The sequence below is a fragment of the Zootermopsis nevadensis genome, unplaced genomic scaffold (genome assembly GCF_977971745.1).
Source record: "Zootermopsis nevadensis isolate Lab colony 2312 unplaced genomic scaffold, Znev_1.0 Znev_ptg000007l, whole genome shotgun sequence".
In the NCBI taxonomy this organism is placed as follows: domain Eukaryota; kingdom Metazoa; phylum Arthropoda; class Insecta; order Blattodea; family Termopsidae; genus Zootermopsis; species Zootermopsis nevadensis.
In genome coordinates this window covers 4384695-4402699 of record NW_028259139.1, presented here as the reverse complement: position 1 = coordinate 4402699, position 18005 = coordinate 4384695, and the positions used below count along the sequence as shown (strand labels likewise).

The 18005-nt window shown below is 37.5% G+C and overlaps 1 protein-coding gene across 1 annotated transcript; it reads right to left on the bottom strand.

The window, feature by feature from the left end:
• Nucleotides 1-1904: 1904 nt before the first annotated feature.
• On the bottom strand, nt 1905-17733 carry LOC110830684 (uncharacterized). The gene is made up of 6 exons (XM_022065885.2): nt 17191-17733; nt 14047-14304; nt 12976-13550; nt 9968-10394; nt 5713-5940; nt 1905-2737 (listed from the first exon to the last, which is right to left on the bottom strand). Exons 1-6 carry the CDS (start codon nt 17516-17518, stop codon nt 2163-2165), a joined length of 2391 nt encoding a protein of 796 aa, XP_021921577.2. The 5' UTR covers nt 17519-17733; the 3' UTR covers nt 1905-2162.
• Between the last annotated feature and the right edge of the window lie 272 nt (nt 17734-18005).

Here is an 18005-nt window from a genome sequence, read left to right as displayed (position 1 = left end):
GCAGAAACAACACAAGAAAATTTCTCCCAAAGCAAACATTCTTGCACAGAAAGACTGGCTCATGGATTTTCTCAAAAGACACCCCAATCTATCTATCTATGTGTGTGTATATATATATATATATATATATATATATATATATATATATATAAAAGGAGAGAAAAAAAGCGCAACTTCTTCAAATTAAACACCTGTTCTCAGCAAGAAAAAGTCCTACTCTAATCTTGAATTTGTGACAGTCAAACACAATTTCCAAGTAAAAGAATTGAATACTGTAGATGAGATTAGAACATGTACATTTCACGCTCTAGGCCACATACATCACCAAAAGGAATAAAAGAGATGGGTATCATGACTAGTTGGAGAAGAGGCACACATGTATTTGTTGTGCTTTCAGTGCTGTAGATCACTATATCCCATCTCTGTTCATATATGTGGTACTACCAGAAAAGCAATTTCTTCCAAGCTTGAAAAAGATGGATATCCTGGTGCTGTGTATCACTGTTGTGAGAGTGGCTAAATGACAAAATACTATGTCAATATCTGTTAAAAACACTTCACTGCTTTACATCCATTATACAAAGCAACTACATGCCATTCTTTGGCCCTTGAAGATCACACTTTCTGAGTTAGTTTTAATCTTCATGGAAGCTTTCCACAGAATTGCTACTATTGAAAAAACTATCTGAGGTTTAAAAAGAAGTGGTACCTGGCCTTGAACCTACTTTCCCTAACAAAGATTACATAATTTCTAATAATTTGCTGGATAAGAGAGAAAATTAAGCACATGTTCCTATTCAAGAGCTGTCCTATGGCAGTCGTGGAGAAACAGCCGATGCATCCATGACAGAAACTCTCCAAGACCATTAGCATGATCTAACGGACATCCCTGTAAAAAATCAAGAACATAACACTCATGCAACTGGAAGTTCTCCACAGTGGTACCACAGCAGCTATTTCTTCTGTCCCATCACCTTGTGGAGCATTATATCTTAATAAACACGGCAACAAAAATCTAGAATATGGACATCGAGTCCTGTGAAAACAATGCCAAAAGAAACTTGAAAACCAGCGATCTCTAAAGAGGCAAGTAAAGCAGAGACTGAATGAATGTAGGGATGCACAGAAATTGCTCAAGAGGCCAATATACTCTTAAGAGAAAAAGGAAATGCAAGATAAACTATGATTAAGATGTGTTACAAGTTCTATTGGTTACATAATCATTTGTGTGATAAGTGAAAACCATAATCCAATACCTCTTTCATTGCCCATACCCATTGGGTACTAGTTACCAACGAAAAGTTTTTATTTAACTGCTCTGTAATAAAATATGAGTTGTTTCTTGAATGTATACAGGAATGAAGACATGATCTTTCTTAATACTCTACTTAATAAAATATTTTTAATTTGAATTTATTTTAAACTTTTTCTTAAATGGGTGCAATTACCTCTCTCTTCTAACTATACAGCAGACCAATAGAACTTTGCTGTTATGATTCACCAAACTGCTGCTATTATGAAACCTTAAGTTTCTTAAGTCATACAGATGTGCAACATTAGATCTCCGAAGCCAGTTGAAGCCATTTATATGTTCATGATCTACTTCCCTAAGATTAATTCTAGCATTATCCATCTCCACCTAGGTATTCTACATGGGTTTCTAAACAAAAACTGTACATGTATTTCTTGTTTCTTCCTTGCATGCTTCTTGTTCAGCCCATCTTAATTCCATCACTCAAAGTATATATTCATGAAGGAGCAAAGGATGTGAAAGTAAACATCGGTACAGAAATGTCAATTAAAATATGGTGTCATACACCAGGCTGTCAAACTTCACCATCCCCAAAAGTAGAAAGAGAGAAATTTTTTTTTGTACCAGTCCAGTGTTTAGAGAAATTATCAGGTGTTTAAAAATTCTTTATTGCAATCATAATCCTATAAAATTCCCTTTCTGCATATTAAAAATAACTAGTCTAGTGGATTTGATGAAATAATGGACTTCAAATTCTTCAGGATTGAGCCATAAAAAAAGCAGTCTTTCACTTGGCCACCAACCAGACTACACGGCGCAACAACGCAGAAGACAGAAATCTTCATACTCACTGCCGTGAAAACTTAAAATCTTACCTAACTTTTACAGAAATTACCACACATTCCTAACACTATACCGTATATGGACACATACCAATATCATCATGACTAGGCTTCCAGAAATGAGGCCATTTGGCAATAATACCATATAGAACCACTCCAGGACTTAATGTGGTAAATGTCTCGTTCATTGCCACCAATTTATAGTTTTTGTCAATCTTTCCTAGACTCACTCCAAGCTTTATAAGTTCCTGCACTGCTTGTATCTGACCATTTGTTGGTGTATCATGAACGAAATTACCAATGAAAGATATTCCGATATTACATCGTTTCACAAAACCAGAATGCATGTTTGTGGCATCCCATCCTCTTCCCACGTACACATTTCCGTCGCCACCGACCACGAAGCTATAACCAATATCTGGAAAGTTATGAGAGTCTCCCATGTGTACATCTTGGAAGTTCCTCATCCGAGCTGCACAAACAACTGGACTATAGCAAGCTGGCGTTGCTGTGTGGGAAATGACAACGAATGGTGTTGGGTGTTTAAGCTGCCTTTCAAATTTTGGTGCTACACCATACCAGTCTTCTTTGGAGTATATAACATGATCTCCTGGTAGTGTTGTATTGGGGTTTGGTTCTGGATCTGTAAATAATGCAGGACTGTCAAAAATAAACTGATTAAAATGTACGGCACAATATTATGAATAAGCAGACACTATTATAAGTCATCCAAATAAGTAAATAATGTTCATAATAACAATTTTAAATATGGAATGTGCAGTTAGAGGCTGTGATTAGTAGAGATCAAATTACAGACAGACGTGGTAGTAAAAGTGTTACCATTTCATCTAATGTAAGTAAAATTCCTTTACATTACATTTTAAGTTAAATGTAAGTTTCGATTTTAATTATATGATGTATTTACTACAAGCCCTGGAATTAACATAACCTATATAATTTCAGAGACTTGCACCCCTTGAACATCCAGTGTTTACTGGATAAAAGAAAATAAAATCAGCTTAGTTCATTCGACTGTGATTCATAAATTGTAACAACACAAGGTATTGTCCACGTCAATTTTCTTCATATTTGTAATGTATGGTAGTGATTTTGAATCTGCCTGTTTTTGGTTTTACTAAAGTAATGGGACAGTAAATCAACATACATTCTGCGTGGTGGAGTTCACTGCGCTGTTACGTGTGCAAATGCTCATACACTGTTTACAACGGAGAAATGTTGTTTTGAATGGTAGTATAGAGCAGAGCATGCATGAAGTGTGTCAAATTTCCTTCGTGGCACTGCTAATATCAGAAGCAAGTTAAATGACAGACAGTACAATGACATCTTGTTCTCTAAACTTTTACCATATCGCAGCTGGCGATTCACACCCCGATACCAACAGGCTGCCAGCTAGGATTAGCATGCAATGCACTTGTCTTGATGCACATAAAATAAAGGTTAAACAAGAAAGCAGTTACTCTCCTTAATTATATGACAGGATAAATTCTTACTTAAGAACGCCATTACAATTCCAGATACTATCCCAATCACACGTCAGACATTATGGTGTGGAAATACAGGAATCCTCATTTAATGGTATCTGCACCTTGCTGTGGTGGTGGGGCTTGAGTACCTCAGTGATCCCAAGAGCTATGCTGGTGGTAGCATAGCTACTGGTAGGGCCTCCCTAGCCAGATTGGTCGAGGGGGAGAGGTCAGACTAAGACAGGTACCCTGGTCCTCCAGGTTGGGGGTTGGTCGCAAGGCTAACAACCTTGCACCGTAAAAAGGAAGATGTTTCGAAACCTCAATCAAAGCCTCGGACAGACGGACCTAACAGAGGACCGAATGGAAGAGGAGAATTGAGGAGGTCATGGATCGAATACGGACTGGAGATCCATAGAAGAAAGAATACAGGAATTGAAAATAGACAGCATAAAGTTAAAGATATTGTGTACTGGCTAAAGCTTTTAAACGCATATTCAAGATTTAGTAATGTATACATATGAAGCTACTGAAATCTGTCTGTTAGTAATGCTGTTCCTATGTTTGATATTTCATAAATGTGGCTCCATAATATTATTGACTATGAGGTATATTGGCCTTACAAATTAGGTCCACAATGTAAGTAAAAGCAGTCAAGTTCTCATGCAGTCCTATCATTAGTAATTTCCCAGGTATGAAAGATTAAATTTAATATGTACTTCTGAGATTCACATTAAATTAAGAAAATAGGCAATTAAAATAAAACATAAATTCACATTTCATATTCTATTAATGGCACAATAATGAGTACTTCTTGATTTTAGTTGGAGATTCCATGGCACAAGGCGTCACATAAAATTTAGTACGCACTTAACACATATGAACAGATGTCCATCATCTTGCAGCTGACAGCAATCAGAAATAATTTATTTATGACTGTTGAAACATAATTAACACAATTAATTAAAGGAAAAATCCACACCATTGTTTGTTCAAGACCCTTCATCAAATCTGTAATGTCAGTTCTTCTCTGAAGGTTTTTCAGACAATTTCTCTTCTTAGAACTGCATAAAGTTCTTCGACCAAAGACAGTCTTCATTATTGATTTTAAGGAAAGGGTGTGCAATGATCACATAAATCACCACAAGGAATAAACACTAAAATGTTGCTATCTGACAGCAAGAAAATTAAGATATCTCAATTCTGCTGCAGTCCTATCGGGGAACAGAGTCTACATTACTTAACAAAAAAAAAACTCTGAAAATATGGCATATTTATTTCTAATGGACGTAAACAACTCTGGAAACAGTCATGATAAGAGTGAGTGAATAAGTTCAATCTGTCACAAGTTAAATAAAGTATAACACTTTTATGATAAGAGCACATGTATCACCACGTGTAGGTCTCCAGACATGGTCTTTTTTTTTTTAATGAATCATACACAACCACTCCAGGATTAAATGTGGCATGTGTCATTCATTGCCACATAGTTTGTAGTTTTCGTAAACTTTAACAGTTTCATAACTTCCTGCACTGCTCTTATCTGATAATTTTTTAGCAAATCATGGACAAAATTACCAATGACAGATATTCTGATATTACAATGCCTCACAAAGCCTCATTCTCTTCCCTCATACACGTTTACAATCCCATTTACCACGAAGCTGTAATCGGTATCTGTAAGGTGAAGACCACCTCCCATGTGCGAACCTTGGAAGTCCCTCGTCTGAGCAGAACATGCAGCCTGCAGCAAGCTGACGTTGCTGTATGCGATTTGACAATGAAGCATTTGTCTTTCAAATCTTAGTTTCAGATATCTCAATTTCTCTTTGCTGTAAATGGTGAGACCTCTTGGCAGTGTTGTATTAGGATTTCATTGTTGTTCTGTAACCCATTTAAGAACTATAGAGTTTTTCATTTCAATCAACAAGGATCAGAGCACATTAGAAAGCAAAGCACACATTCATGCATTATAAGATGACAAGTATATTTCATTATCCATTCCGAAAAGGAAATTGAAATGGTGTCAACTCCATTCTACTAAACTCTGAAATTGAAGGCAGGCATGAAAGTTGAGTAAAGTGGAAGACTGCTGTGTATATAATTTGTACTGAGAACTTGTATCAGGCATTACCTTCGGGAGCAGGATAAAAAGTCTGTTTCGGCAGATCATCTCTACTACTGGAAGAAAAGTGAATGATAATGGCTGTTAGAATTATCACCAGCAGCACGATGACAGCCAGAGTTGGCAGAAAGATCCGCCAGTGAAGGCAGAGACAGGCCATCTTGTTATACTTTGCTGCGGCTGCAGTATGATGATGAGATTCGCCATGAGGATTCTGAATGGAGCCAATCAGTGTGGCTGTAAAACAGACGACAGAGAGTTAAAAACACTCACATTTGGGTTCTGAATAATTAGATTTTAGAATTTTTGGTATTCTTCTGCTAGAAAATATTGTTATATGTCACTGGATCATTATATATAATCAGTTGCTTAGAACCAACAAAAAAAATTTCATGGTCGCTGTTGTTCTGTTACAAGAATTAATTCTGTGTTAGTGCGATTATTTGCATCTACAAATTAATGTAATGACACTCAAAATATACAAACATGAACCAAACTAAATGTGACAGTAAAAAGTAATTTATAAAAAAGTGATCGGAACCCCTATATGCCAAAGAGACCGCACAGTTAACTCTCCTAATGCTTCTACGTCACAAGTCTGGTTACTTCACTGGTCTTATTTCAGAGATCATTCCCTATCAGAAATGTCATACGAACACAGGTCCAATTCTCAATGGTTACATTCAAGATGATAAGAACGAAAATAAAACATGGTTACAGTAGCAAGTCCATCGCAATGGGGAACACCCATGTTTCAAAACAAAATGTCCAACATCTATGAACCGTTCTCCAAACGGTAAAACAATCAGTGACATTTTTAGAGCGTTGTTAAATAATTCATTCAAGTATTAATGGCAATTAAAAATAAATAGATCGGGCTTCATTCGGGCTGGTTCGGACCAAACGGTCCTCGGGTCAAACCGGGTACAATTCTAAAACTTCAGCCCATGGAGGGAAACTCTCGAACAAGTATACGAGTATGCAGTATGGCAACATAGACATCGTAAAAAAAACGCGGCTGACTGCTATGATTCTCATGCACAATGTAAATAAAGCTCTCAATCTCTGTTTACACGACTCGCCAAGCGCAAACGTCAACCAACTTTGCTACACTGATAAGGTTTCCCACAGCAGATGCCAGACAGAAAAGTAATTACGTAATACCTCCGCTTTGACTTCAGTCACTACTCCAAGCAAGTTATAATCGACTATATATATAGCGTACTTGTTTCTAAGATTTTAAGCACAATGAATTTTCGCAGTACAGGTTGCCCCAAAATGATTTCTACAACCATTACATTAGCCAGAATCGTGTATACATCTTTTTGGAATACCTGTATTTTAATGCAGACACGCATGCGTGTATGGCCTTCGCTGTTGCTCCCTCTGGCACAGGCATGCGGTGGGTCGAGCCCTGGTTCTTATTTTCTGCATTTCCACCGAGGAAGACTATGTCATGCACTTTTGTTAATTAAGTAGTTAGTTACTAATTTAGAAATTAGCCCATCATAAATTTTGCCATGCCACTACAGCAACTCTGTCACAAACGACCTTGCTCTGAGACGGGAAATGAGTCACAACCCTTGAATGACAAATACAAAATACGTAAGTCACAAGTCAGGGGTGGGCAATTATATTTACTCGCAGATCTGATGGGAATATTTCAGGGTGACCATGAGAAAAATTCTGTTGTTAAAACATCCAAATATTCCCCTCATAACATTTTTCTCAAACACTACGAGCGCAGACGTGAGGGGACAGCTTTGTTCATAAAGTTTGGCAGTGGACGAGAATCATGTTGCATATTATTCATTTACAAAATGTACGACAGAATATATGATTTTCTTTTGTGTACATTTCTTTCTACATACCCATACTTCTGCAGTAGTTTGTTTTCTGTCCTATTTTAAGACTTGCTGTTTTTTTTATTTCGCACAGAAGTTTCTAATAGGATTAAAACAACTGTTACAAAAAAGAAACTTCCACGCTAGTCATTATATTTTACAAATGAATATCAGTATGAATTCTATGCTTATCTCATAGGAATTCCGAAGGTCATGTAAATATGACACCCACAAAACAATTGCTCTAGTAGCAGCAAGCATTACAAACGGCTTGTTCGGTTTCCCAGTCAGCAGCCGGTTCTACCATCTGTCCAAAGTTAAGTTTCCCTTAACAAGCCTTTACCAATTCATATAAATGATACCAACGGAATCACAAAAGCCTGACGATGGATTCTCCAATTATATTCACATCCTTAAATTAGACTGTCATTTTCCTCCCAACTATTCCTCGGGTTTGTTTAATGACGTTAACCAATCAAAATGTTGATTTACTATAGGCGATATATGTCTGTCCAATCCCAGTATAATTATTCTAGTAACTTCAATGATATTCCGTGAAGAATAAAAAAAGCCAGGGAATAATTTTAAAATTCATGTGCAAAACTAACTGTACTTAAAAACTGAAATAACAAGTCCGAAGATGACAATTTATATATATCGAAACATGTAGCCGCCATTAACACAAAAAAATCAATGTATTTCTCACCTCCCTATGAGTTCTACACATTCTCCTTCTTGATCTGATTATCGAAATAACATCTGGTGAAAGGTACAAATTTTAAAGCCCCTCATTATGTAATGTTTTACCATTGCCACGTTACATTATGGGTAATATATGAAGACAGTAAGAGTTAACTGATTTACTGGATTAATTAACTACTGACATAATCGATCATTATCGAAAACCAGAAAAAAACAAACATGTAGGAGCAAATTCCTGGAGCCGTAACCATCGTCTACAGTCATCAACTGACCGAATTACGGTTTGACATCTTCAAAAACCCAGAGTCAAATTTAAAAATCCAGTTCCTAACTTAAAAAAACGCAACACGTTCCCATTACAAAGTTCAAACTGGAAAATGCTGTCGTAACACGCGTCTACGAACAGTTCTCGGAAGACGAGATTCATAGTATTAACGTTTTTATCCAGACGCTATTTTTAAACATTCTGCTGATGTCAACGTATTTCATGGAAACATTGTTCCAGTGAATCACAAAAGTAAGACAGAAGAATTTATTTTGTCGGCTTTTTAAGACTTAGCCGGGATAACACGGTTAACATGAACGCTATGCTCCCGATTAAATTATAAATATACTAAATAACACTGGCATTTTTATTTATCGTGGGTTAATAATACAGATCGTACCTATGCACCACTTACCTCTGCATTTTGAACACAGTGTATATGAGTTTCACATGATTCTTAGAATAAATAGTGATTATTTCTCTAAGCATTAACCAATGGTCTTCGTTATGAAAACGCTATACGCTGTTTTCTTTGTCAATAACTTAATTTTTAAATGTTAATTAGACAACCTTAGGGCTTCAAAGGGTTAAATAAACTACCAACCAACAAAATGTTCAAGAATTTAAGACGATAGCCATAAATCTGTTCACCTTCTTACAATGCTGGAAACAGCTTCACAACTTGATATGATTCTCCAAAACTTTCCTTACACTACGCTCACTTGTTTCATTATCGATAACAGCAAAGTCGTTAATACACAACGTGTAATCTTGTAAGCAGGCAATACATATCGTTCATATCAACAGACAGCCACTGTTAGCACAGAAACTTATATGTGTATATTGCTCTCGAGCAGATTAAATTACCAGTGGCAGTTAAAAACAATTACATTATATTCAGGTCTGTACATGCACAATGGAAGCCAGTTTAGGACTTTGGTACTTGTACAGGTATAGTAGATATCAAAAGAGCGAAACTATTCAAAAGCAACAATGGTACGAACGAAATTAATTTTGTAACTTTTTATTTAAAACAAACCCCGAATTGTCCTTCTAGGAAAGCTAATCGTTTCTCGGCTAGCCAATTCTACGTCTTTTATGAAACATACAACTTTGTTGCTGTATTCACGACAGTCCACCACGGGGTCACGATTCTGAACCAAATGAATTAATCCATCCACTCCCATCAAAATCCATTTTAATATTGTCCTACATCTATTCACAGGTCTTTCAAGTGGTTATTTTCTTCAGGCTTTATAACCAAAATTATGTAAGAATTTTTCATCTCTTCCATCCATTAAGCTGTCTTCGTTTATGCAACAATAATAAGAAAATCGAGATAAATAGCTCGAGAACGAATAGCCTCTTTTCTTAGCAAGGTTCGTACAACCACGTGTAACAAACTCGGTTCGCGAGGTTCTGTCGTTCGAAGTATAACAGCTACTAAACGTACCTTGTGATATGTTACTTTCTTCTGCGTCAAGTCCGTGTATGGGCGCCCTAACGGCCTCTTGCAGAATGCCATCTGGAGAGACCTCGTTGCTTCCCAGCACATGAACAAATTGGTTGATAGTGACTGGGGCATTGTAATGGAGTCTGGGGCCAATCTGAACATCACTATTGTTCTCCATGTGGAAGTTGGATGGGGACCCACTGAGGCATAACGCACCTGTCGAAACTTCAGACACTTCGTGCGTCGAAACTCCTTCATAGTCGGGATCTTCTTCGTCTTCTGAGGTACTACTTCCATTAGAGTGTGTACAGCTTCCGTCATCAGTTGCGAGTACGTCTTTCTTCTGCATATCCGCTTTCCTACTCGGAATGGACGCAGTCATATTTATTGTCGTATCATTGATGTTGTTGTCGACTGGCATTGAAAATCAACCATATGCTCACTTCAACCACAACAAAACAGGCATCGCCACTTTAGACTCGACGTGTAATTGTAATTTTACATCTGGTCAAACAACTAACACTACAGAACAAACTTCCTCATACACGCTATGAGCTACACACCCATTCACCCAACCATGATTAGCCGAAAGCACAGAGCACGCGCATCAAGAGTAGTTCCATCAGACTGACATTTCTAGTTGGACGTTGCAAGATTGTGTGATGGGGTATCCCCACTCTCGAAGCACCAACTTGTAACTAGCGTCACCAAGGACGAACATTTGTTTGGATTGGAATACAGTAACGTGAAAGAGTGGTTTAAGGAACAACACACACACACACACACACATACACACAGCTTTCCCTCTGTTCAGAACGAAAAATTAAATTTTGTACGTATGACTAGATAGTGGAAAGACTAATAGGAAGTTCTCTACGTGATCCATGCGACAACTTCGAATCATCGCCAACAAGTGTCGCAAGTCGCCAAGCTTTCAATTAGTATCTTGGTCATGGTAGAAATTTAATTCTTAACCTACAAAATATACCAATAAACGTATGTTTTGTGTATCAATTGATTTCTTTGCATTGTGGTATGTTGACTTTAACGTAAAAGTTCACTTCATAATCTACTTAAAACTGTTGTTAGGTGTCTATTTTTACAACCTTCTTCCTTCCACTGCAAAGAATAGTTCACGAAGAAAAGTACTGCTAGAAAATTCAATACTAATTGCGAACTGATTTATTAATTAATCACACAGTATATTTTTAATCTGCTAACTAAATCATATACATACCTTGAAAAATCTTGACACATTTTGTAGGACTCCCTGGACGAGTGATCAGCCCGCTGCAAGGCCTCAGATGATGACAAATATCAATGAATGGGATTCAAACCCACAAATAAACCCTGAACATGGTTATCGTTGTTATATTTGTTGTTAAAATTAACATGGTTTTACTTTTGCAGAAGTTTTATTTACCTCTTAATTATTTAACCTAAATTGTAAAAATTTATGTACATCCTACATAAAGTGTACTATAAATAAGTCCACTATTATGAATTATAATAGTTTCATGATTGTGTTGTAAACTTTACTACTTTTTTACTAGTTTGTCAATGTTTTTAGAGGTAGTTTTATTTGGCATGAGACGTTATTCATGTCGGAAACTTAACTGTATATTTTGGTGTCATAAGGTTCAATTCTGTGGGCCTTAGAGTAGACAATTTTGAAGCACGTGAACTTTATAATACACAAATAACGTAAAATTAAAACTAACATGACAGAATAATTCCTGTTGTGTCCATATTGTTGTATCAAGAATTAAAATATGTCAGACTTATTCATTATCCATTAGATACAATCTCATTTCTACTCAAAAGCACCATGGAGCATGGCACTCAATCCACACACTGAACACCCTGGTAACAGGTATGATCTACGGATAATAGGACATAACACAGACAGCACAATAAATAATATACTCCATAAATGATGTTACAGAAAAATAAACACAATCACTACCAGGCTTAAAATAACAGCAAGTGGGGCAGAGGCACAAGATAACAGAATCAAGTACAAAAACAAGAGATTATGACCATGCCTTCAATATGTGACAAGTCCAACTATGTTTTGAATGTTAATTAAAGTAAAAGGGTCAAGATAACATAAAGAAGTTACATAGACAACAAATAGCATATATTAACAATTTAATCATGTGGTTATCATATATATTTCCAGAGAATTAGACATAATGGTTATCCCATACACTTGAAATGTCACATATTAACTTTAATTGGTTTTTAAATTTACAAAGAAAATTGAGAAAATCATAAAATATTTGGACATTATATTGACTAAAAAAAAATACCATAAATTTAAAATGTAGGATTTCAGGTTTTCAGGGTAGTGAGTTTGAAGATAGCTGTCTTCTGGGTTGTTGCACCGTGCAGTCTGGTAGAAGTTTGCCGATGTTTAACAGGTCCAGGGTCTGATGATGGAGGCAGCAAGGACCTCTGAAACGTCGGTAAACTTCTACCAGACTACACGGTGCAACAGCCCAGAAGACAGACGTCTGTAAATTTAACAGTTCCTATGCTTATTATTGTATTTGGTACTGCTCCTGATGATGGCAGTAATGCTTAATCATGTCAGGAAATAATTTTATAAAATGTTACCTTGGATGATGTTTGTGAATGAAAATTATATATGAATTACGATAGAACATAACTTATATAACTTATTTCACTGTGAGACTAATTAGATTACTGGGTAATAAACCTTTGGCCTCTGACCCCTCAGACTGTCAATTTTTTTATGACAAGTGGTCACTTTCAGTATGTTGCCAGATACTGTCCATGTAACTGCGACGGTATTACAACTAAAGAGATGTAAATGACGATGTGGCACATGGTCCTCGGCAGTATTACACCATAAATGTGCGAACAGATATAACTGCACATACAATTTTAGGTCAGGTGAGCCGCATATTGGAAGACGGTCGTGTATGAGAATCCATATCTCCCTTGAATGGCAAAATCACAACTGCACGTATTTAACATTATCATGTAATTCGGTAACTGGGCGACCAATGAGGCCACTTCTCTATAACCTTTACAATATTTTTTCCTGGACTATCTGTCGACGCAGTCTGGTAGTGTGCGACCAATATGTAGGAAGGTGACAGTTTTTCTAACTTCACTCCCAATGCAAGAAGTTCTTGAGCTGCTTCTATCTGTCCATATGTTAACCTGTCTTTATGATAATTCCCTATAAAAGAAATTCCCAGTATACCTTCTGGTGTTCTATGGGAGGACATCTCATCCCATCCTTTACCTTCATAGACATTTCCATCACCTCCTATCAGAAAATTGTAGCCAATGTCCGCTGCATTAGCACTGTTTTGTGACCCTCTTTTGCCAATGATATTCAACTGAATCAGTCTCGCGGCTTCTGAACACGTATCAAAACTGGTGCATTGTCGAGTCGTCGTGTGGGAGATGACAACTACAGGAGTTGGATGTACCAGCTGCTCACTGCACAATTCCTTGATAGCTCCCAAGTCCTGCTTGGAATAGATATAGTGTCCTCCAGTCAGTCGGAAGGGCTCTGAACTTGGCGTTTTCATCATTGGATCAAATCCTGCAAAACGGTTTTGAACGGAGAGTACTTATCTTAAGGGTACCAGATGTACACAAAATTTCAGAAGAAGGACCTATGCTATTTATATTTCTGCAGTTCACTGTTACTGTACTGACAGTTTAATTTCTTTAGTTATATTTTATTTTCCCTCTTAATCTTATCTGTCCCTCAGGGATATTACAGACCATGGGTGAACGATTATTTTTACTTGTGATTATTGGAAGTTACTCCAAGAACCACTGAATTAAGAACAAACATACTTTTGTAGATATACAAAAATACATGAACATATCACTACTTCATAACCAATTTTGGCATGTTGGCCAAAATTCTCATTGTGTTTTCAAGGTGTAATAATTATACACACATGTGAGCATAAGCATTATTATAAGACTCTGTTTACCAATTCCAGGAATGATCCAGCCTCGCAAGTGTCAACATCTTGCCCAAAATGCACAGTGTTGTTAAGTGAGTGTTCGTTTTATGTAACACTTACCCACACTAACTGATGCATTGAAATGTGACGAGGACTTCATGCCAACAGACACCAGCTCCTCATACTGACTGTTCTGTATTGCAAATGCTGTAATCAAACACACAGTCGTGAATGAAATGATGACAATAAAAACCCACAGTAGCCGCACGATGACAGACTTCTTTGGAGTTGTGGTGGTCTGCCGATGCAAATTTGCACCGGCATGGTCCCGGAGTGCTGCATTAGGGTTTGTCCCAACTTCATTGTTAAACTGGTTCTCTGAAAGAAGGAAATATTGTATGAAAATATCTGCCATCAAATTAGGAACAACTTTTGTAGGACATAGTTCAGTATGCTTTGTCATAATAGGCTTACCATTTGTTGTGATGGATTTGTATGTGGCTTATTTAATGATGCTGTCAGTAGCTAAGGCTACATAGTGTCGAATCACAAGTGCTTGATAACTACTGATGAGACCATGCAAGGCTTTAACTAGAAGACCACAATATGAACCCTTCAATATATGTCCAGCCATTAGAACTCATTAAGTTTCATACCAATATAAAAAATAATATGTAAAATTATGTATATGTTTGTTGTTTCTCAGCTCTACAACCCTGTTGTGGGTTTTAGCCGCCTCCTTTTCGGAGGTTTCTTGGTCTTGGTCGTGAAGTAGTGAGTGACGCAAACAAATTATATATTATTATATTACAATTTACACAAACAAATTATGTATAATCCTCAAGGAAAGAAGATAAACCATTCAGAACTGAAATGTAGCAGTCATACTCTGAATTTAAAATCGAGAGAGATAAAAGATGGGAAAAAGAGTACCGAAAGTAAAATTAAAAGAAAGCTGGGAGTAAATACAAGTATGAGTCAAAGTATATAAGGAAAGTAATTATCCTTACCTCAGCATATTTCAAGGGACTTTGTTCCATGTTTGTCACACGTATCTTTCTACCTCATAATTTACAAGTGTTAGAGATAATTATAAACACTTCTGTTTTCCAGTCTTCCCTTCACTGATTCTTACGCAATTAAACAACACTGTTTCAGCTGCATGGATTTTGTTACCACTGCTTCAGATATGATGGAAAAGGTGATAACGATCACGATTGGGAAGGAAGCCATCCTGCCCCATTTGAAGGAGATAAAAAAAACTCAAAGATGGCCGAGATTCAGGACCAATACAATCCAAAAAGAGGTTGTAAGGCATTACCTTCTTCCAAGATACTTAGTTATAGCCATTCAACCCAGAGGTATTATTTTTATACTTCCCTCTTATGTCCTTAATAATAAAGGTATACTCTACGGATGTTTTCATAATAGGCAGCACAACGCAGATAAGGCCGGACATACTAAATGGCAACTAGGAAGGCAACTCTAAATATAAATTGCTCGCGGAAGTATGTAACTACAATCCCACACCGCGTTATAACCCAGACGATGAACATCGACCGCTATTCGACACTCTGGATAAGAAATCAGCCCGAAATACTTTTGAGGGAACCGTGGTGACAGTTATTATTAGTGTTGTGCCAATTTGTAATCACGTCATTAAGGCGTAGTAAATACATTGAGATAAGATTCTATGAGAAATGTTATACGGGTGTTCATCACAGAATATTCGGTTGTGGAAGGCATATTATCGTCATTTTAGGCCCGGTCGCAACGAAGTTGCAAAAATATGTCTATTTGCTTCATCATTCGAGATTAGCTGGACGAACTTTCGTTAAACTTGAAATTTACTACTGTTATTAAAACGTATCGACTTATTTCAGTTTTGGTTAAAATCGGACAAAACTAAAGGGTAATATTTCGAGTGAACGTTATAAAGAACAATGATTCACATTTTATAAAAAAAATTTTTTTTCCATGTAACAATGCATAAGAGTGCCTGAATGCAGTCACTATCAAAGCTCATAAGCTTTTCACACGCGCGTTTGCATCTTAGCGTTTTGAATTCTCAATAGGTATTCGAAAATAGTTTGAAGATGACGTTAGTTTCTTGCTCACAAAATTATAGATAAGCGTACTGGAGCTCACTGCAATTTAATTTACGCAGCTTCCTGTATTATCATCACTAAATGATTTTAACGTTGACTTTTAAACATTTTTGCTTCACTGCTTCATTTATCATAAACTGACTGTAGAGAGGATAGCCTAAAGGTCTTCCCTGAAATTGTATAATACGTGACAACTGTAGGAAGGCTAGAATCCTTAAAACGAGCTCTGTGAGACCATACCTCTCGGACGAGTCCTGGGGATGCGTAGGGGTGGAACAGATGGTCCCGACCCCGTGATGAGTGGTGACTGGAAGAAGGCGTTGCCTCTATGACGGGTGGAACCCCTCAACAGCTTCATGTCAACTCTCCACACCCTCTGCGGGTTTGCTATGCTCTGCGTTTTGTTATCTATCAGTCTTGTGGATCTTCTTTATTATCTACGTAAACAAACTCTGACTGAGAAAAGCAGATAAGAACCTCGAGACACTTGTAAATAAGGAGGATGTAATGCCATCGGTCAGTCAAAAGTGACTTGCCTGGACGACTGCGGTTTTGAATCCGAGAACAGACTGGAGATTTTCTTTTTGCTACCGCGTCCAGACCGGCTCTCAGGCCCACCTAACCTGCTATCCGAGGATATCGGTGGGCCTTTCGCTGTTCGTAAAGCGGAGCTGATCATTCACTTCGCCTAGTGCCACGGTCAAGAACAAGAAACAAGCACAACTTTGTCTTACTCGAGCATTTTCTGTGTCAGACCTGATAAGAACATTTACATAAGTCAGGCAGGATAGCCTATCATCGGACCGAGATTTGAAAACAGGACCTCCTGAATATAAAGCAGAAGTTATAGCCATTTGACAGTAGTGTTTGGGAAGAAGTTCTTATTGTTGAGAAAATGTGGATTGTGATCTTCTAGGTTGTGATTCTGTGTGGTCTTGTTGGTGATTACCAACGTTTTCGTTTCAATTTGCTGCATCCATATTTACGGCAGATGTGATTTACTTCTACCCTGAAGATGGAAGCCTAAGTTCCTCCGGAACATTCATAACAATTTGCAAGGCAGACTATATGCGTCAGAAACACTGATGATTACAGCCGATAAAAACGGGTCAACAAGGCCTTTTCTAAAAAAATCGGCTTTATTGACGCTTCCTACCTTTCGTGTTGTTACTGAGCGGGTCGGCAGTATTACCCGGCGCAGTAATGGCCTGCCTCAGGAGTCCCTGCTGTGAAATATCGCTTAAACCTCTGCCTTCACCAGTCAGCTGTAAAATCTGATTGACAATGACTGGTCCGTTGTAGGTCAATCGCGGGCCGACGTGAACGTCGCTGGAATCGTCCACAACAACAGACTGTGCAGGTACTTGCTGCAGTGCCTGGAGCGTAATTCGGTGCGGTTCCTCATCACTGTCACTCTCTTCATCATCGTCGTCATCTGTTAATGTCACTTCCGTGGTGTCTCTGCTTCCACCAGCCATTTTCATGCCTGGCGCTCTTTTTCAATATCCGAACGGTTTTGTACTTCTGCACCGACTGCGCTGCAGGCAAAAACACTCACGCCGGCCATCTTTGATGACGGAATGTACAGTTCACAGTCATTGGTCATCGGAAAAAGGAAGTAACTGCATTTTATTACGTGCAAGGCCAAACGCTACGTTATTTCGTTTTGTTTATTGGGAACAGAATATTATGGTGATTATAAAACTGTTGAACTTTCAACATTAAATATTGAGTGTCTAAAACTATATTTAGCCTCATTATAAACCTTAAATCCTACAGTATAAAGTATTACCTCTTTGGTATGAAGGTGGTCGAAATAAGTAAAGAATGTTTTATATATGGGAACGTTTAGTATTTTTCCTTTTAAACATCAGACACAAAATGAAACATTCATAACACGTGTGTGTTGGATTTCCTGCGTAATACCTGTGCTCTTCTTATGCAACTATTCCTTGAGAGCTCTGTCGCATC